Source organism: Typopeltis vanoorti, chromosome 8 (genome assembly GCF_054136105.1).
Source record: "Typopeltis vanoorti isolate ZY-2024b chromosome 8, IOZ_Tvanoo_1.0, whole genome shotgun sequence".
Classification (NCBI taxonomy): domain Eukaryota; kingdom Metazoa; phylum Arthropoda; class Arachnida; order Uropygi; family Thelyphonidae; genus Typopeltis; species Typopeltis vanoorti.
Window position 1 is genome coordinate 18354315 of NC_143556.1, and position 23184 is coordinate 18377498.

The 23184-nt window shown below is 36.7% G+C and overlaps 1 protein-coding gene across 1 annotated transcript in view; it reads left to right on the forward strand.

Annotated features, from left to right (window-relative positions):
• Positions 1-5203: 5203 nt before the first annotated feature.
• Positions 5204-23184, forward strand: part of LOC150103769 (uncharacterized) — a 230117-nt gene continuing 212136 nt past the window's right edge. The window contains 2 exon segments of the mRNA XM_090397146.1: positions 5204-5449; positions 22626-22704. Coding sequence (XP_090253272.1) covers positions 5383-5449; positions 22626-22704 — 146 coding nt within the window. The 5' untranslated portion in view covers positions 5204-5382.

Sequence of the window (23184 nt, forward strand, 5' to 3'; positions counted from 1 at the left end):
TTGCATTAAAAATATTTTTATTCGTTTAACTCGGCTACCCCCCCCCCCAAGATTCAATCCTGAATGCGCCACTGATACACAACACAGAATAATAAGCAAATAATTACTATTTATTAACTGATTTGCTGATATTTCGCCATCTTCAGAGCACAAAACCCGATTGTCACAGTATACAAACAGCAATAATTTGGTTTATAGTGGGACCAGTTTAAAGTTTTGAATTCGTTCGGATCAGTTGCGAATCAATACCGTCAAATAAATTGATATCAACCAGTTGTACTTCGTTCGCCCAATAATAGACACAGTTACTAGTACACAGAAAAAAGAAAAAAAAAAAAAGAGAGATAATTTAATCCTCCTGAGACTGCGATTAACATTTCTGATTCAAAACCTTGGTATAGTTCGCCCACCGTTTGTAAATCTCTGCTTGGCGTCTTGTCAAGAATAGTCGATTCATGCTGAAGGGGAGAAAGAAATGAAGGACGTACGAATTGGTCGCCAACACGCGAAATCACGTGCTTTATAGGTAAAATTTTCCAACTGCTATACAAGCAACATAGTTAACTACAATGATCATAAAAGAGAAGTTAATTTTCCGACCGGTAATAATAAACAACTCATCCCACAATACGGACTGATTACCCTATTATCGGAATGGATTCTCCTTTTTCTGACATGCGCAGAAGTGTCGAAGAATCCCTAATCGGTGGACGAACTTACTCACGCGAGATATGTGGGAAAGTAATTTTTCTTCTTTCCCATTTACATAAAACCGTAAAATTATTTTTCATTGTGGGCCGTGGGATAAACCCACGGAAACCTAATTGTGCTTATGATAGAAATATTAATCCTAGCGTAGCATTATCAGCTATGGCTGTATACTGCGTGTGTTCTTCTGGCTAGTTTTCCTGTTTGCTGAATGAAACCACCCCCACCTCCTTATGAGACTAGATAACTCACCTTGAGAAAAGTCCTGATAAAGGATCTTCGCATCGTAGACGAGATTTTTTGAAAGCACTGAAACCATTTCAATAGCATAAAACGTCGAAAAATTGGCAATATTAGACCACATAGGCAGCCAAACACACACAGATCTTCGGTGTCTTCGCCCCGTGTTAATTTTTCTCCCCTAAACCAGACACCTCCGTAAAGGCTGACTACAACAGAGCTAAGAACCCTCCATTATTTTCATCCCCCGCGGTCTTCAATTATATCAAAAAACTTGCTGTCCATCGAACTACTTTAAAACCTGATTGCAAAAATAGTGAAGCGGATTACGTGCTCGAGGCATTGATCTTCGTAAACCGACTTGCATGATTGAGGGAGTTGTTTGTATTTGATTTTCTCGTTTAAATAAGAAAAAAACTCACTATACACTGTATGGATTCCCTCCGGTCCCCCCCCCCTCACCTTTCCCCTTTAATGAACACATAAAAAGCGGAAAGTTTGCAGCAGGTGACATTAGATTATTGTCGTGTACATTCGAAGTAACTTCCTGGAAACCAGTTTTAGATTTTATCATTTTCCGTTGTTTGCGAACAAGATTCCTTCAAGGGCACCAACTGAAAAGGCGATCACTGACGGAATCTTATTTTTTTCGATTTTCGCCTGCATCCCCGCGGCCATCTTTTGCTTCTTCTTCGTCTTAAGAACAAACGAAAAGCTGAATATATATATATATATATATATATATATATATATATATATATATTTTTTTTTTTTTTTTTATTTTTTTTTTAAATAATGTATATTCATTATACTCAACATGTAGCTAAACCGAGAACGTATTGGGAAAAATAATGGGGGATAGGGGGGAAAGAGAGCAGAGTTATTCTCTATTTCTTTTGCGCTTCAGTCGTATTTCCTTGTAATGAGTTGACCTCGCAGTATTTGCTTCCTCCTGGGTTTTCTTTCATGACTTGGAAACAGTAATTTGCAGAATCATATCGTTAGCTTTGGTTTTGCTACAGTTATAGGCGCTAACGCTAATAACAAAGCCTTAGACCATAAAATATAGATATATAATCATTTAAATTTAATACGACAATTTTAATTAGATTTAAATCAAATCTAATTAAACCCAAACAAGTACGTTTAATTCAACATAATGTGTAATCATGATATCTACAATTGGTAAAAAAAGGCCCACTAAAAATAGGAGTGATAGTCCCTAGTCATAATCCCTCAAAAATAATTGCTGATTTCTTTTCTGAACCTTCTAACGAGTTTTAAATGAATGTAAAGAGAATCTTCAGTAAAAATATGAAATCGGGATTCAATGTTGGTCCCCATTGGACAACTTGACCTCTCATTTTACATAAATTGAATATGTGTAATGGCTTGCATTATTCATTGACTATTAATCCATCAACTGCACAGAATCGCTTCTACCATCATTATATACACACAGAAGCGTCATCTACTTCCCCCACCACTACCACTAGTATTTTTTGTCCGTAAATTACGTGTCTTCTCCTGGCCGATTTGTCTGTATGCGGGGTGAAAAACTCGAGTTTCTGGCAGAAAAAATCCTGCTACCCCTCCCCCTGTATAACACCGGTAAACTCATCTTCAGTTGAAAAAGCCCTCTTGTCACTACGACAATCGAATTTAGGCCTTTTCCAGTTGCAGGGCGCAACGTACCATCGTTCTTCCAATTGCGCTACGGAGGCGTTTAATTTTGATTTAATTTTTACCTTCAACCATTAACGAAACAGTACGTAAACGTCTTACACAACTGGCATGGCAATTGTTGGTATTTTAATCAAAGTTATGTTCTGAAAAAGAACAAAACCACCGCTCCAAGCAATTTTCTAAGTTTCTTGTAGTTCCCGCCTTTGTAATTCCACATCAAATCCTTCTTTACTGAAAATTCTACATGCTTAGCCACCTCAGAGGTCTAAACCAAATGATCGCTCTCGTCGATTGGCGGCAATATATCCATCTTAGTTATCCACAACTCCTCAGATGTAATCACGAGGTCCAGTACTCACGATTCTGTTGTAACTTCCATTACATTACTTAGGTAATTGTTCCAAAGAAGCTGCGCAAATTCCATTCCTTCCTTCCATGTGTCCTTTCCTCCTTCCAATCTATATCCCCGTAATTAAAGTCACCCACAATAATTACCCTTCCTCTACTTATTGAATTTATTTGCCGATACATAGCACCAGCAAAATCCTTTGCATTCCCTGGTCTTTAGCAGCAACAGTCAACAAAATACCTTGTCATGTTGGTTTGCATCTCGTCCAGACAGCCTCAAGAGTGCTGTTTTCCATTTTACTGATTTTCTGTTGTATTAGCACTCTTTTAGATGTAACTCATCCGATATAATCGGTAATACCCCTCATCTCCACCCTATTGGCTCTATAAAAATACTATAACCATCAATTTCTGTGCCTATAATTAGATCATCCCTAGTCAGCCACGTTTCACTAATAACTTCTGGCCAATAGGAACTAACAGTGCTAAAACCTCCTTCTTCTTGTTCCTCATTGTTCTGGCACTAGTATACATAAATGATATAAATGATATACATAAATGATATAACCCTCATAGGCCCATAATTAATAACCTTACGCCATGTATCCACAATCCCATTCTTATTTACTGCCTCAGAGACTAAAGTCTGCATTTCCTAACCAACCCATACACCCATTTGCTGTGTCGGTACTTGCAGCACCCCCTCACCTGCTTCCTCTCTGACAGCTCCAATTCTCTACATAATTACACAACAATTCTCTAAAATAACTTTTGATATCACAGGATTTGATATCTTTGTCTCTTCTCCATATATGAAATAGGATCCTTAAATATTTAAAACTTGTTTAATTAATTGGTTATTTATGCAAATTTTACTTATGATTTTCTTTTTCAGCTGAAATTTTCATATTGTGATTTTTGTATTGTGAAATAAAATTAATGGAATACTAGAAAACATATTCTGATCCAGTGGTAAGAACTTCGTCGATGGCGCAAATAATAATAATAAAAAAAAGTGCATATAAATTTCTTTTCATCTTTTTTTTTTTTTTTAATTAAATTATACATATCAACAACCCTTCCTCGGTCAAAAAAAAAAAAAAAGCGAATTTTTTACTTTAATACAAGCCAAAACTATACATTATTTTGAAACTTAAAACTAGATGATTCCCTGCACGTTCTGACTATTCGATTGCTTGACTCCTCTCTTTGTACTTCTGTTAAAATAATTATACAGCCCTTGTTCCTAACAGGTCAGTCAACCGATCTACAATGTGCAGGACTTTACTCCTTTGCTCGCAGTGTCCCCCTAAACACACTCCGCTTCCATGATCAATACGACATAAAACCAGATCAAGAACAGCAGTCATTTGCTTATTTCATGATTGCTTTTGGTATATTTCATGATTAGTTTAGTTCTCGTATATTTCTTTGACTTGTTTCATGATTACTTTCTGTATATTTCATAGAAAATTTGTAGATTTCACGAAACATGATTTATAATCACATGTTGAAATCTAACGTTTGAAAATTACTTTATTTTTTTAATACATAAATTCTTAAGACCATGTTCCACGACACAAGCAACGATGTTGGCGCCCTCTTCGTCCAGTAAATTGATTAGCTCGCAAAAAAATATTCCGCTGACATCTCTAACTCACAAGTAACATCATCTTTTATCTTTCTTTCCATTCAAAAAACTCCAATACAGTTATTCAATTAGGAACACGTATGTTTCATTCGCTATCGCAATCTTTAAGTACCCACTGATGCACAATAAATAAAAATACAAGGGACAAAAGTAGTCATTCGTAGAGTTGGTTACTTGACGTTCATAGCGACAGCCACTTGCTTGTATCACTCAGCAAGAATGCTCAAGTTCTTCAGAAAAGTTCACGATGCGCTCTGAGTGGCTGTTGCTTGCTTCATGTGACCAGTATGCTGCCTCTGGAATGTGGTGAGAAGAACAAAATATAGTTCCCTACTCAACACTTTAAAAGTGATTAAATATCGTCAAATATGTACATTTATTTGAATGATTATACATTAAACCATGCATGAACGTGTCATTTGGAAATACTTCTGTAAGACAGACTGCGATTTCTACACAGAAAAAAAGTTTGTGGCGGAGGTATACAATCCCGTTCACTTAGCATGAAGTGTTGTCGCCAACTTGGCTTGGACTCTGAACAACAGGTCGGCATGACTTCATACGCGGGACGGGTGCAGTTTGTGTCTGGTTACAGAAGGTGAAGTTTTGAAAATATTTTGGTGTTTTTTTTTTGTGCGTACCGAAAGGATACGAAAACTGTGGATAATCAGGATAGCTCTGTGGTCTTCCGGTGGTGCACCGAAGACCAGAAGTAACTTTTGTTTCTGCCAAAGTGGATTGTCAGCGGAATGCGGCACCAAACGAGGTTACCCTTCGTCCTGCTAGTCGTCGTCGTCGGGTTTGACGTCGTGCAAGGTAAGGGGGTGATTTTCAGTAGGCTGTGTTTCCTCGGCGCGCAAGGTGGTGGTTGGGCAAACCGAGTCTCCACCCGGGTCATCTTGCAGTCGGATGCATCGAGTGCTAGAGTTCACTCGCGGCATCCATGCACACACGCATTCTTATCAAAGAACGCCTTTTTTTAATTAAGATTTTTTATCTTCTGTAAATATCACTAACTATATTTATATGTTTGATTTTTTTCCCGTCAGCACACTCCTAACATCTAAATTTGGCTCTTAAAAGTGGCGAAAAATTTAACATGCAGCGATTTATATGCTTCGGCGTAGTAGGAATGTATTTTCTTTATTGTAAGCTTCATATTGGCATTTTTTTTTTTTTTTTTTTTTTGCAATCAAACCTGCCTTACTGAGTTTGTTTGATACATATCAGGGACTAATAGGATAGCGTATGCTGCGTTTTTTTTAATTGGAACGAGTGAAACACACCTGATCTTTTATTTATCAGGGAAGAATATCCATTTTCTTATGAATCAATTAAATTTTAAAGCGGGAGTACGTTTTTATTCAAATTTCAGATGCTTTAGTCTTATCCTCAGCTCATAGAAAGAATATTTTAGCGCATTATTGCGATATGAATTTCTTGTCCACCATCCTACTAATTGAGAGAGACAAATGTAAATGAGAAATGTACATGAAGGCAAAGCTTCCCCTCCTGTAGATGTATGCTTACCAAGATTTCTAGAGAACTAATTTTTTTTTAAAGTATTTGACGGTTCTTTTCCACAGTACTATTACAGTGCAGTAAACTAATAAATAAATAAAAATCATAAAATTTAAGGTGATATCTGAAAGCACCGTGACTTCCCATCCTCTCCTGAATACGCACCTGATAGTAATTATGATAACATAAAAATAATTTAGTATTCATAATTCACCAGTTTTCCATTTGGGGTTTCCACATGATTAATAACAAATCGTTATTAATTGACACTTTTCTTAATATAGAAATATATATCGGCCAAGTATCCGGCTGCCGACCTCGCGCCCGATCATTTTTAATAATTAAACTGTCTGGCCTGTATGACCTTATTTATTGCCGTTAAATTACAAGAAACTTGTCTCTTGCAATGGAAGACCCATTGGGGTGGGAGACAGAGAGGGGGCACAATCGCCTCGCCCTGCTTATTGTGCAGGGCGAGGCGGTGTTAAGTTCGAAATTAGTTAACTATTATGAATATTCAGTTGAGTTACAAAAAGACCTATCTAGATGTTTTTTTTTTTAAATTATAATACCAATTAATATTTTAAAATTAATGTTGATACAAAAACTGAAGAAAATTATCCCAAACTGTCTCGATTTTCTCTCTCAAAAGTTAAGTCCATCCCTCACTGGTCCGCTCTTGTACAAACCTAAATTTCAATTGATTAGTTATTAACAGAAATTACAGAGTGGATGTGTGGTACTATCCCCCCCCCCCCCCAATAATATTTCCGTGAAGTTAATTTATTCGCAATACTTTCCTTTATCGAGATCTTCAAAATATATTTTAGTTCGGCGGTGGTTGTATTGCACATCCCTGCCTGACCCGCCCATACGAGACGGAGTCAAAGAGAGAGGTCTGCAGCCATTGGGTGCCTCTCGCAACCGCGCTCTCCAGGGTGAATAATGGCCGCGCTGGTAAGGCGCCCTTTTTTGAGTAAGAAGAAAAACGACTGTACGTTAGCATAGGAGCTTTGGATTGCGAATTCGGGTGGGGGGGCTCACATATTTAAAAAAGGCGCCAAACACAAAAATAGATTAACATATAATATGAATTATAATGTTGGCATCATGCGATTTCCAAATAGCGATACCCTTCTAGGAAGAAAAAAAAAAAAAAAACGAGAATTCCCTAAAATTAATTCCAGCGGTAAATCTCTCCCATGTTGACTACTAAAAAGTTTTATTCGACTCGATGAATAGTAACACTTGGCGGCTAATTGCTACGATGGCGCGTCTTTTTTAGGGACAGGTGTTTCCCACTGTCCGTAACGTTACTACTTGTGTCACCTGTCGCTTGGTGCTAAAGGGAAAAAATGATTAAATTTATACGCAAATGAGCCTCGGGCTGTAGGTTAGGGAGCAGGTGTATTTCACCTGTTTGGATGACCGAAGGACGTCCGCAAAGGATTGAATATGAGGCCTGTTCGTGCCGGATGTGTGATTTTGCAATCACTTTCTCTGGTGGTGCCACCCTACCTGAATGAGGCAGGCATTGCTGAGCATCAAGTGTCAGGTAGTTGAGCACTGCAGTTATCAAGTAAATAAAGAGATTATTATTATTAGGTTTCATTAAACAAAGAATTAAACATTAAACATTAATGCTGACGTAGAAATTAACATTATGTCAAGTTAATAAAGGATTAAAATAATTGTACTTTTCACTTTTTATTTAGTGAAAATTAATATGTAGATTTCGAAGAATAACAATGGTGACAGAAATTGTCGTTTTCCTACGTAGTCGTTTGGCATGTTCTCTGCCATTTAAAATAGAACAAATAGCATTACCTCATACCTGTTGCAGTTACGTTTTGAACACAATGTATTCAATGTATTTCCTTGACAAATAACGCTATCTGACATGCTGGATGTCAATCAACAGTAGACATAAAAAGATTAAAAAACACGAAGGACGAATATTATACCAGACATTCTTTTTTTTTTAAAAAAAGATATATATAAATCAATTTTAATTTATCAATTTATATTCCAGTTATATTTATCGACATTAATTTTTTTTTTTAAATTTGAATCTGTGGAAAACATTATGTATAATGTACTCAATGTATACACATTATAACCGTTGTTTGTTTTCGATTTTTTCCCCAATGTTCTGCACATGATAGTTGTGCAGAATATTGTTGGAGGAAGTTGGTTCTGTTCTACATCCGTTTAGTGGGCTGATAATCCCAATCCCAATGATAATCTAAATCGGATCATTGACTTATATTATCGTTTTAAAATATGATAGTGTTATTGCAACTATTATGCATGTTGGTTAACCGAGAGGAATGAGCCTTTTAGATACTCCTGTCTGTATTTTTATTTATTTATTTATTCATTTTTATTTATTTATTTTTACGTTAATCTTGCCCACAAGAACGCTCTAACCCTGTTGTACATTTAATGCTGTAATTGGTCAGTTAAATTTCGATTTGGGTGCTCTTTCTGATTGCACACGGATAAACGAGAAACGGGGGCATCCTTCTGTCGAAGAGGGTGATTCATGCGCTTTGTTGGAAGGGAAGGCAACATAATATAGTACTTACTCCTTCTTTCAGTCAACGCATATCTGAACAACACGTGATAAAGATGGTTCAAGACCGTATGGTATCTGTGAAGCCATTACTTTATTATTCTTTTTCAGTACAAACGTTTTTTTTTTCCTTATGAGCGTTGTAATTTCCTAATGTGCGGATATTTTCAGTCAATTATTATTCTCATCATCGTCGCGAGGATATTTAAAGAACTGAAACGCTATTATCCCCCCCCCCTTCTCCTTTGTCTTGACCATGTCTTCTCAACTATGTGCTTACGATCTGGCAGTAATACGATCGCAGAAGCGCCGAAATGCGATCCCTTTATGCCCTCTGACTCAGACATCTTTACGGGGAAATATGATCTTGTCTACTTCTGATTATATCCTCTTTTTTTTCTCCCTTGATTTCTTTGAAACTTGCATCCAGTCTTTGTACTCTGAAATGTACCCTTCTCGTTCCGTCCGACTTCTGCTTCGCATCTGTCAACGTCAAACGTACCATATATATTCTTTGCACTTTCCTCTTTTTCCCGATCATCTCGTCCTCCTGGGCACTCTGCCGTTGTAATTTAGCTGTCGATTGCTGTCCCCGTCGGAGCTTTCTTTCTATGTGAAGGTTGAATATACAGGAATGCAGTGGATGGAAATTCTTCCAGCACAGTCGCGGATTGTGATTATCAGCCCACAAATCCAATTCTTAGTTCAGAACCGGGCTTTTAATTTTAGGCGAGGTGGGAGACCGATAAATGTATACACCATTTGAAAATTTGAATTCCTGTTGTACTTTGCGCATTTTTTTTTTTATTTTTAATTTTAACCGAAAATGTTAGTTTTGAAGTCGAATAAGTCTCATTCATACGAAGTTAGCTGGTGGTCTAGGATCGCCATATTCTTTTTTTTTTTTTTTGTTTGCTTAAAAATTTGTCTTCGGGGAATTTTTGGGAACCATTTTTGCACAACTCCTGTGAATTAATCTCAGAAGTTCTTTGTTGATGGTAACTCACGCTGCGGAAGTTACCATCAACAGCTATATGAATAGATTAGAAAATGAAAAAAAAAAAAATATATATATATATTTGTTTTTTCCCTCCCCTATTCTAATGTTTATTATGACGTTTTGATTATCTTTTTCACGGTTTAGCATTTCGAATAAATTTATCGTTTCAATCCGGAAGTGTCAGTGTTCACTTTGATCTACGGCTTCGTTGTTCTCCTGCTCTTTGGTTTTTCTCGATAATCCCAGCCCTCATCGACTGCAAGGAGATTTTTCCCCAAGAAATAAATAAGTCGACCTTAGCGGATTAGTGTCATGCATTAGAAAAACAGCACAAGAGGCTGTCTAAGCTACAGCACACACCCTGACGGCAGCTTTGGATGGATTAGTGTAAAAGTAGCTTTCTTAGTGCCTGCTGGGATTAGACAATGTCAAGTCTCGGGGGGGATTGTCTTTGTGAGGTTCAGACGATGATATGCCTCTTCAAGGAAATAAATGCTGGCATGGTTAGTTTTCCAGAAAGGAAGTTGCCTGATAATCTGCCTAAGAGGAAAGTAGTTGAAAGGTTTAAAGTGTACAAATTTCAAATCCACCCATTGTTTATGAACCAATGCATTGCATACTTTGTGTAATGGTGGAGATTTTCTTCTAAAGCGCCACCTTCCAGTGGAAAACGGTAGTGGAAGTGCTCCAAATAAAAGACTTAATTTTAACTGTACATTTGTACAATAAATTGTAAAAATATACTAATAATTGCAGTAAGAAACAGTTAAGATTTTTATAAGAAATGCAAGACACACTTTACACACAATGTATTTTCTTTTAATGTGAATCTCCCCCATGAAAGATTGTAAACGCATTCCACGTTTAGTACCATCGATCCCACAACCTTTGGGTGGAGCGCAGGTACGGCATCCACTCGACCAAACAGGCTTAAATAATTCTTTTTTTTTTTTTTTTTTTTTTTTTTTTTTTTTTAACTGCGAACAGTATTGGTTGGAGTTATGGCTAAAAACAAGGCTATGTGGCCAATGTATTATGTCTGTTAATAGCATGCGTTTTCCGGCTGGTTTGTCCTCTAAAAAATCCCGCCACTTCCGTGTTTAATACCGGCTAACTCCCTTTTAGTTGCAAATCCTTGCAAAGGATTTGCAACTAAACGGGATAATATTTGAAAGCAGAAGAACTGACATTGGCGACGGGAGAAACACGGATGAAATTTGCAATTTTATCCGTGGCATCAGGATAAAATTGGTGCTTGTTTTATTCCCAAATTGGCTCCTCGGTTTAGACATCTCAAAGGCTAATCCTTCATATGATATATGTGGTCGAGTTTCTAATTTTGTAATCCCTCTTTTTCACACTTTTTTTCTTTTTAAATTCATCTACTCCGGCAAATGATGACAACCTTTTCTAAGACTTTTTGACCTCCGCTCCCTATTTATCTCTCTGTTATACTGATAATATAATTACGTAATAAATATGTTATCTTTTAAATACGCAAAGCTGTTTTACATAATAATAATAATCGGATAAATCAAAGGTTATACACGGGAAGTTGTCGATAATGAAAATTCGAAGATACGGGACTTTAAAATTCAGAACTGATAAGACTTGTGGATCACAATATTATCACGTGAGCTAACCACACACTTGGTTATTCGAATAGAATAATGTCCAGCATAGTAGAGAAGAAGAAGAAAATACAGAGACTGGACACTAAAACTCAATGAATTAGGAACAAAAGGCCTTCAGGTCGAATTGAATGCATACACTGCTAGTCAAAAGCGATTATTTTATTACATTTTTATTGTGAAATCTGTTAATTAAATAATAATACTAAATAGCACGCCAATGCATAGTATTACTTATCGTCTTTTGGATGCTAAAACGCTACCGTCTAGCACAGTCCTTGATGCCTTGTAATTTTCTTTAAAAAAAACATCGTACACTGATTCACTGAGCAAAACCTTTGTTGCCATGGAAACCTGCTTGATGTTATATTTGTTAAATCGACAACAAACCAAGATTTATTATTATTATTTTAAATTATTTAGACAGTAAGTAATAGTTATTTATGTAAATAACATAATCATTTACATAAATAAAGAAAATATCCCACTCAGGTTCAAATATACCCCAAAACTGTTGTGAGTAGAATTTTTCATCCGTTAAGTTACATGCAAAGACCTGTAGACATTTTTATTTTTGTAAGTTTAACTCACCAGAAAAGAAAAGTCGAATTTTAGCGTTCCATTTGGGGAAATTTAAAAAGAAAATTATAAAACCTATTCAGTGTTTGCCAATATCCCAGGAATGTTCTGGATTCAAGTTATTTTTATGTTTAATCTATACTTAATACATTATTCTGTTTTTGTTATTCGTATGCCAACTATGTTTCTCCCGTTGCCAATGTCAGTTCTTCTGCTTTCAACTGTTTATTGCTACCAACTGCCTTTTTGATAAGCCTATCACATTTGATTTTCTAGTCTTTACTGTAAGAGATCAATTTATTTGTTGTATTTTTTATTTATTTATTTTTATTTTATTTATTTATTTTTTTAAATATGCATTTCACCGATTATATATCTTATATTTATTTGTTTTATCTTTTGGAAATGTGCATTTCACCGATTATATTATCTTATATAAAACAATGTCATTATAGGCGGCAAAATGTGTGTATAATCAGAACAATTGAAAACAGCAGTCGATTTGGTTCGTCTATGTTCTTCAACAACGGGAGGGGCCCCCACTGCAGTAACAGGAGTAACCGAACTATTTATTAATTTAATTAATAATACTTTAGTATGACATGAGTTTAATTTACTAAGCTTGACTTCTGTCCAACTTCTCTCGCCACTTCCAGGTCTGCAAAAGTTAATCCCCCCCACCTCCCCCTACTTTTCATGGAATCCGTCGCGATGGACCAATGAACACTGAAGGGCACGTGACTATTAAGCGTTTCTAAACACCACTTAGAGTGCACAATGTTGACCTTATCGCACCGTCATATTAGCGTCACACTTTTATGTATTTCCGCTGCTTCTCTATTGGTACAGGGTGAAGGGCCCGTGGCGTTGACAAGAGCATCATGGACGCGGCGAACTTTTCTGTCTACACTCAGCGCGCGCTTTCCCACGCTCCGTTCATGCAGACAAGCCGGTGAAGATTAAGAAAACCCGTCACTTGCAGTCATCCTCAGGCCCTTTTGGAAGCGGTGTTGAAATAGTGCAGGTAAAGCACTGCATTTGGCGTCTTTCTTATTTCTTACATCGTCGACTGGTTGGTGCCATGCGCACACTCGTATTGGCGCTATCGCCCTAATTAACACTGGCTTTTCGACGATTGCATCGTGAAAGATGTTGGCAGACTCATTTTCATTTGGTATGCGAAAATCAAACCGAAGAATGTTGAACAGAAATTCTCCTTTTAGGGGATGGTTTGTAATTGTATAGGAATAATGGATCTTGGACAGTTTCATTAATTTTTTTCTTTGTCTTTAATCCGATGTTTTTGTTATCATTTTTATTTTATTTTTACATCGTCCGAAAATCCTGTTCTAGAGACCAAACGCGGATCTTTTTCAAGCCACTTCAGGCCTCCAATAAGTCGGGCAGTGGCCTCAAACCGGGCGATCAAATTCATCTCCTACCTAAAGACGATCACATAGTTTCATTCCACCGTGGAATTTGAACCCACAGCCTGTTCATTGGCGAGCGGATACGCCCACAACTCGGTCAAGGCCGGTAAACCTTTAACCTATTGTTCCCAAAGTTGACCCCACCGTAGATTTCTTAAATCAAGTTTTTCGTCACATGAACTTTGTTTGTATTTTAAACCACCCACCCCCGATTTACTTTGCATTTTTATTACAATTTTTTACCAATCGTTAAAATACAATTCCTAAAACAATCTTATATCGATGCACCTTGACGAGGTTCATTTGGCCATATTGTAATCATCTTCATCAGCCGTACAAACTTGACCTGCCTAATAGAAACGACTGTTCAGTTTCGGGATTCTTAAGTGAATAAATAAAAAAAGATAGATCTTGAAAAGTTTAGAAATGGCAATCAAATTTGATAGAACTATATATAATCTTTTTTTTTTTTTTTTTTTCCCCACTCATTTTGACATTTGAATTGTTGCAGTCAGTAGCAAACATTACAAAGCTGAACAATAGGAACCGATGCTTAGATTGAGGCAGTTTCCTCAGATTGTCAAAATTAAAATAGTAACAATAATAAATAAATAAAAACTCCGATTAAGACAAATTTTATTATAAAAGATGTACCGTATTTCGGTCCTTGGTTGAATAAATACTTTTTTTTTATCAAAACCTTAAAAAAATTCAACTCGAAATTCACAGTAAACGGTATTTTGAAAGCTTACTGTATTCCATTTATGAGGTATACTTTGCCTTCATATTTGAAATGCAATAAGTTTTAACATTTTTATAAGTATGCGTTTCCTTCAGACACTTAATTCTATTCTTTAATTAAAATTAAATTAATTAATCATTTCTGAAATATTTCTACAAACGTTCGAGGGAGAATTCTGATGAGTACATTAATTGGACATCTCGAAATGAAATCTTTCCTGAGTATTGAGGCGAACTGTATTGAAAGTACTTGTCATAGGAGCTTAACCGAATACTTTGAGCCAGTTGTTTTCGTCTCGTGTGCGCTAATTTAAAGTGGTCTAATAAAGCCAACGGTCACGACAGTGTTTGTCTTTCCGTCTCGATCACGCAGGGATTAGCGGCAAATTGTGTTGTTGTGGCGGTGGTGGCACGTCTTACAAACCACTCCAAATAGGACATCCCGTTTAGGCCTATTACATCCGCTCTCATACCTGATGTTATCCCTTTGGCCAGATATCCCTATAGAGTCCAGGCCACGAGATTTGTCCCTGTTGTCATCGCTTTTCCGTGCCGTCACACATATATATATCTTTTACGGTCGTAAAATGTCGAGGGATTATGCAGTGATTGCTCTAGGGAAGATATTCTTAGCTGCGTGGTGTACTCAATAGCAAGTTGACCTCTTAAGAATTTACGCAAACCGACGGTTATGCCCTCAATCGGAACGAGTTCGACTTTATCGGCGCTTAAAATCAGGATGGTTTGAAATCGCTCAAGTTACTTTGCAGAATTCTGTACAGTTTCAAATTTCTAAATAACCTCGTAAACAAGTTTTCAAATCGTTAACTTTTTTTTTTTATCAGCATGTTCGCTGATTTCCTAAGAGCTGATCAAGGTTATTTTGTGTTTATGCTTTTAATCTATTTCGTTCATTTCATCCATTGACTTGTTTTTATTCGCATGCCAGTTTTGATTCGATTCTCATGTTCGTCTGCTTCTACCTGTTTGTTTGTTATCTTTCAGGTACTGCCTTATAAAAGTTAACATAATGGTCTTTTTTTTTATATATTTGCCTGTACATTTTGTTTTTGTTCTGTATGCATGAAAACGTTTGCATAATGTAATGTGAACAAGAAGAAACAGCTGTTCTCTCACGCTTGCTGGTGTACCAGAGGTTCGCTTCGAACTGAGCAGCTGTTTGTTTTGTTATTACGATGGACCACACGATCTTTCGTTGTGAAAATCAATATTTTTCTTCCAAAATTCGTGCTTACGCAACTCCCAACCGACAGAGTAAAAACAAATCATGCATATCGTTCATAGAATACGTAGTAAGATTGGTGCAGACGAACAGCGTTTGAAATGTACATATTTTGCATGTAAGTATCGTTTGGTAATAGAACCTTCTCTGTTAAGCACGATTATCTCATATAAATATTTGACGAACGTATTTGACAAAATCTATTTTATTTTAAAATAGATTTTCTCACGCAGTTGGAGGAGGAGGTACGATGTGCACTGAGCGGGAAATGGGCGATCTGAACAGTGAAAATACATGATTAAATACTTCCGTGTCGTTATTAACAGGACATACCTATTAAATCTCTCTCGACAAATTTGATATAAATAAAATCGCCGTCGATTATTCTTAAATCAATAATAACTAGAGGCGAAGCATTTTATTTTAGCTGGGATATATTGTTTAGAAGATGATCACTATGTTTTTCCTGCTTTACTTACAGGTTATTATTCCCAATTCACAAAGTGCTATTTGGTTGTATGGAGATGCTTCATCACCGTTTCGGCAGCTATTTGCTCTTGTTTCAGCCTCCCTGTTTGCATCTTCTTAGCCTTATCTGACGTACAGACAATAGAGAAAGTAAATATTTAGGTGTAGGAGATGCAGGTCTATTCACTAAGTATCGTCGTTACGTGTGAGTATGGGTGGAAGGGAAGATGGAACAGGGTTCGACAGATAAAAAAAAAAAAATGAACGACCAGTTTCCCCTTAAAAATGCCTATCTGTAGATGCTGTTTGCCCGTGTTCCTTCTTTTCATCTCGTGTATCTGTAGACAGGATGTGGGCCCTGCACGAGGGTGGCTGTGAGTGTAATAGTATGGAGATGGTAATCCTGCTCCCATATTGTGACGTGAATGGATGGACTTCGTGAGTTGTGATGGAACGTGATAAAGTTCGCAGTGCTGGCTCTACTAAGGGCTACAACTGCTGGCACTTTCGATTAAGGGAGTACGTTTTATTATGGGCATCTTCTTTGTGCAGTTCTACTGTGTGTGTGTGTGTGTGTGTGTGTGTGTGGATCACGTCCAGCTCTGCCGAAGCCACTTAGCATCATTAATGCTAGGTGGCTTCGGCAGTGCTAGTGCTCATACTACGCCAAAACAACACGGTTGCTTTATTTTTTATTTTTATTTTTCACTATATTTGGATAAGATGCTGCCAATAAAATCTAATAATTAATAGGAATTATTGTTAAGGAGTTGGGAAGAAACGATTTTTTTTTTTTTTTTTTATTATCTGGAAAGCTTCCAAACGATTTCAGGAAGTCCTGAGGCATCCTCTGATGACGAACACTTACGTATTGTTAAAAGTGACGCTTACTAGTGGCAGAACACAATGGAGGCTACCTTAATATCATGCACTTCTGGACATTTATTATTATTATTAAACCCTTAAGGGACTCGACCATCTTTGACGGACGAGAGACTTGGATTTAAACTTGCTACTGTGACAATGCGCCCCATTCCTGCCTTTCTAATAAAGTTGTGATTCGTTTACCTTAATTCTTACATTGTCTTTGAAATTATTAATATTATTATTATTATCAGCCCTCCATAGAGTCAAAAGACTTATCGCGGGAAGTCATACTGTGACACACAGTTCATTATACCATGCCTTAAATACTTTCTCAGGCAGTGCATTGCAATCATTCTCCATTCAAAGAACCCACCCCTCATGCCTTTACTCACTCCCTTGCCCGTTTCCTTCGTTCTATGCAAAACCTCATCCACATTAATCTGGTAATAACCCTTAGCAACTTATATGTCTCCATCATATCTCCACCTTCTCCTCCTATCCGCTAGTTTCTGCAATTGGCATTCCCTCAGTCTTCATACTCAATATTTCAGAGACTAGAACCCACCTTAGTCAATCGTTTCTGGACCCTTTCCAATATCTTTTCATCCTTTTGAAAACCAGATCATATCTGCGCACAGTAAGCCACATACGGCCTGATCAAAGGATTATCCAATAGAACCATACCATCCTCCGAATCATTGTCATAATCCCCTGTGCTGTTCTTACGATTTTAGCTATATATCCATGAAATGTTTAGGTCCTTGTCCACCATCACTTTCAGATCTCTCATTTCTTCCACCTCCTCTAAGATGTTCCCACCAGTTGTATACCCTGCATCCCAAATAGAATGCAAACTTCTGTTTTACGCTTCAATTGTTATGATAAGGAGCTTACTTAAATTTAATCGACAGTACTTAAACTTTTTTTTTCCCCCTCAAGAAAGTTATTCAAGAAAATTCTTATTACTACAGATATTGGACTTGAATATACGAAGCAGATCATCATTCAAAACTGGTCAGACATATTGCTTCTAAAATTATGGAAGCAAAAAGTTTATTTCGGAATCCGGTATGTGAGTTAACAACAATAAACTTTTTGCATCTTAATAAAAATAGTTCATGGCAGACAATGATCAGCGTAGTATGATTAAATACAACTGCATACTTCAATTAATAACTTAATGGATCATCTATCATTAAAAAAAATAAAAGAATACTGTCTATCGGCTCCTTTCTCTCCTTTATATGCAACACCTGTTCTCAGCACTGATTTGATTATCCATACTGGTATTTCAGTACTCCGGAAGTGACGAAGATGGCATTTCCGGAGTATCTATGCAGATGCTAATGTTAAGAAATAGGTGAGGTTGACTTTATAGCATAAAGATCCTAACCTTTGTCGTTCATTGCATTAATCTTTTTTTTTTTTTTTTGTGACTTCCACCCGCGAAAGATGAGTACCATGAGTGAGATAAGTATTTTTTTTTTTTAATTGATTTTTTTACACAAGTCCGAAATCTTGCTCAACAGACCAAACATGGAAAAATTTGAAGCCACTTTAGCAGTGAGATATTTTCTCACGGGACGCAATTCATCTCCCACCTTAAGACATCCACAACAGCCATGGTCTGGATCAGAACACGCAGCTTGTAGGTTGGAGATCAGGTGCGAAACCGACTAGATTGGTTTCAATCAATGCATCAGAGACTCGGCAGAGCTGGTGTTTACCGGGTAACCCTGAAGTACTTGTTTACGATAATTTCCGTTATTTAATACTTCAAGAGTACTTTTTGGTAATTATCAACACGGGATATTTAACGGTGAAATATAACACACAAAATGAAATAATATATATATTTAAAATAAGTCACAGGCATTATTATTCATACCTACCTTTTTTTTTTCGGGATTATGCATTAAAAATATAAGCTTAAGTACTAATCTGATGTATTTATATACCGAAATAATTTTGCAATTGTATGCCGTGCCGTACTTTGGCCATTGCTAATTTAAGCCGTGCATTTTCCCCAACAGGAAATTTTCATCCGACCTGGGTCATCCGGCTATCCGGCTCCCTCACAAATTAAGCCCCTGGGATTATGTCATGACCTTCCCCATTCCCAGAGCATACGTATATTATTGTGAGCGATTGGTGGCGGTGGAGGAGGAGAAAACAGAAGAATCTGCGATGAATAAACGGTGAAGTTAGGTCATGAGCTTTCGTAGAGCAGATGGAAGCAATTGAGAAAGTGATGCAACAGTCGGATGCGTGTTCGGATGCGAACCGAAATCGTGATTCTACTAGAGGATCCCCCATCTCTTTTCAAGACAGCACATGACCACAAATTAATGATCGTCCACCGATATCAGACAAAGCTGATTTCGCCCCAAGTTCGTTCGTTTCGAGTTGCTGCGAAAGTACTTGGTGTGCGTCGTGGTTTACTGATTGCAAGACCTGCCCAGCGAAAGATAAAAGTCCTCGTTATCAGCTAACAGGTCATAAGAACTCGCCAACCCCATACACGAAACGAATTGTTTGTTCTTTGAATGTGGATAACACTTTGTCAACAAGGGACAGAGAGGATCTTTTATCTCTGCTGCCGTGATGGAGAAAAGTTGGGAGATATTTTAAGTCTCCCACGTGTAAAGAGGCCATGGATGGGATAAGCATTAATTCGACAATATATTTTTTTTTTTCGCGATCGTCGTGGGCGGTCTTTGGTTTACTTCGAGGTTAATAAACGAAATAGACTTAATGTTATTATCGGCTAACAATTGTGATTGAACGTCTGTAAATCCCTCATTTGTAAAAGCGATTATCTTTCCATGTTGATCTCGACATGTTGATTCATATTTGTAGTGCAAATGATGTGTTTTATAATTTCATTTAAAAATCACATCAAAAATGGCACTAAATTTTAGCTTGTGACTTAGTTTACAATTCAGAACCCCCCCCCCCCCACACACACTTTCATTAGCGTGTTAGATCTGTTGACCTCTTGTGGTGAAGGTTTATTTATTTTATTCGTGTGGGGTTCCCTCATCATTCCTCTACTGCCCCTTAGGACTGGTTGAGCCCTCCTAATGAGGGATTAAGATATGTATTTTTTGACCGGAAAACTGGTCGTTCTGAGGGATGAAAAACCCGAGTTTCCGGGAGAAAAACCCCTCTACCACCGTATGAGACTGGCTAACTCACCTTTAGTCGAAAGAGACCATAAAGGTTCCTCACGGAATGGAGGAATCGAACCCAGGTCTTTCCGATCAAAGGGCTTCATCTCTACCAACTGAGCTATGGAGGCTTTAGTGGTAAAGTAACCGAGTTTTAATAAATCTAATTGCACTATGATTGGACTGTTCATCTTATAACCATAGTCTCTTACAGATATCAATACGTATGTTCTCTGGCTTGTTTGTCAGTTTTACAGATTTTTTTTTCCCGGAGGGAAAGTCGTCTAATTTCATGTGAATAGTTAACTCACCTTTAGTTGAAAAAGCCCTTATAAATGTTCTTCGCATTTCCAGAGGGATTAGAACCCAGATCATTCCAGCCAAAAGGCATTGTCACTATTAACTGCGCTATACTTACTAAACGATTGTAGAAAAAAACGATAAAAAAAGCGTTATTGGATTAAATATCGCAAAAAAAGGTGAGGGAAATTCTGTTAATTTTTTAAGAACATGTTAGTGAGAAAAAAATATTCCTAATGGGATTTAATGAGAATAAAATATGAAATTCTCAACATAAACGAAATTTTAAAATGAAATTTAATTATAAACTTTATATAATTTAAAATGTTAAAATGCAGTTAAAATTTGTTAAATGCGGGACTTATCATGTGACAACCGTTGAGAACGCAGAACAGAAGAAGAGCAGCAATAAAAATACTAAAATTTCGAATAAGGAAGCTGAACAGCATTGAATAATATTACGAGGAAGCAAGGGGGATTTAGAACAATATGGTTTTGTGTTTAGGATAAGGGAAAATCATGAAGAGCAATGGGAATGAAAGAAGAATGTTTGATCCTTCTTTCTAGCAGCCTATCCGAGATTATTTCAAGGTAACCTTGTTCTGTTACTTCCTTTCATTTTTTTAAAATTGGTCTTGTGTCGTAAAGAAACAACAAAACAAAACCAAGCATTGTATTATTAGGTCGACTCTGTTCTCAAATAAATGTTAGAAAAAAGAATGGCGATAATAATAATTGAAGAAGCGAAAATTTCAGGTGTGGGAAGATGTTGACAGATGCAACCTATATTCAGTGAACGACTTCTGTACTCCTCCAGCAGAGCTGGAGATTCATAACTAAGTACTTATTGTTTTGTTCTTAAAAGACGTAGCGAATTGGAGGCCTATGCATTGAAAAACCTACAACAGACAAGGCTGGAAAACAGTATAACACACTTGGAAATTTGATGGCTACTGAGCAGTGGTGTTTTTACCATTGCTCAGTAGACACATTGCTTTGTTCCTTCTTAATTCCCTAAAATCCCCACTTTGAATCAACCTCAGTGATGAAGGGAAAGTGAGGATTAAAAGAGTATTGTCCACTTCTGAAAAGGCGTCAGAAGATTTAAGTATTAATAAAAGTAAACGTAAGAATAATAAAGAACACTTTGTTATGAAATAAGTTTTTACGCATCTGAATGTGTGAAGTTTATTTAGCGACCCAAGTCACTGTGCATATTTATTCTTTTGTTTTCGTGTTCAATAGTTTAAGATGCGTGCAACGATGTCAACCCCGTCTCAAATAGTTATTGTCAAAATGTCATCGCTTTTTTACCCCCCCCCCCCCTTTAAGTGCAATATACTGTGCCGCAGTTCCTAAGACCCCAAACAGAAACAAACATGTAGTGAATAATGATGTTCACATAGATATTCATTTAGTAAATGACTTATATATATATTTGCTAATAATACAACTAAATTAATTCGTCTTTTGTTACTAAGAAAGTCTAATTTCAGATTTAAAAAAAAATGCGTGTTATTTTGCCACAATGTTTCTCTCTTCCTCTCCTGGGATCGTCGTGGGTAGTAAGCACTTGAATTTTGTTCTGATTTACTATCTAAGGAGGAGAACGAAGAGAATGTGAAAGTCAAGTGTTCCTTGAAGGCATCCTTAGAGAAAATTTCGTGGTATTCAAATAGCTCTTGCTCATACACAGTAGAATAATTACAAAAAAGAAAAAAAAGTCAGATTGAAGTTCATGTGCTTACAGATAAGTCAGATTCTATTTAATATTAATAAAATGCTACCTGATGTGAATGTTTATCGATATTAAAGATACACTATTCGAAAGAGTTTAAAAAAAAATGCAAAACTAAAGTGGAGCGTACTGAATAGCAGGTGGTATGGATACTAAATTCGAGATGTCCAACTTTTATTTACTAGGAAGCTTTCCGCTAATTTGTTTACCTGCTTCTGAATTAATCAGACTTTTTTTTTTTAACTTAACACTTTGATTTTTCTTATTAACTTGATTACTCACTCAACGGCATGACTAACAAGGTTATTTAGACCTACATGAATTACAAGGCTACGGAATTATTAAAGTAATTCCTCGTCTTCGCCATGTTAAGTCATCTGATGCTTGCTAGGATATCTACAGAAACTCCCATTTATCCCGTTAGGTATTCAGTGGTTAACCCTGGGCGTTCCTTAAATGGTTACACGTCTGCTACCAGTTGAGCAGAGTTTATATCAACACGCGCTGTGAAATGGAGCTTGGCTCACGTGGGAGTAAAGAGGATGAGAAATGTTTGCATGCTGGCAATTTTGTTAGCTTCCCAACCGAGCAGGGGAGAGGTGGGGGGGGGATGAAACTGATAACGATCTACGTGCGTGATTCATTGATTAAAACATTAAATGTTTAATAATAGATGAATGCACTTAAAATATAGATAACATAACGAAGTTCTTATTTATTTATTTTTAGGTTTGGTGTCGTGTTCCCCGAATCCTTGCAAAAATGGAGCTTCATGTGTTTCGAACCCGCGAGGAGAATCGTACTGCAAGTAAGTAATACTTTTTTGCCATAACGAAATATCTTTTTTGGGGTCCCACCCAGAAGTGCACGCAACGTGGGTGGTCATCTACCACTGTTTGTAAACTCTGTCGTTTATTTTATCTGCTCAAATGTTGCTTCTGTACATTTCGACTTTGATCCCAGATGTCGAAGTTCATTCTTTGAATGTTCTTCCGCCTGCTAAACCCTTACAGAGTCAACACTCCAGCAATTGACCTTTCCAGTAATTTATTTTTATCTGGAGCAAATCTCACTTATCTGTCGACACTTAACCGTTTTAATTGGACTTATTGTCGATTTGGCATACAAACATATATTGCTGCAGATTGTTATAATAGTAAATTAATTAAAATTAATTTATATTAACTTGAATTTTAATATAAAATTCAAGTTAGCACGATGGCGGTCAATAATTATTTTAAATAAACAGTAAATTATTTAAATGCATCTAATTTCACACAAAATGTAA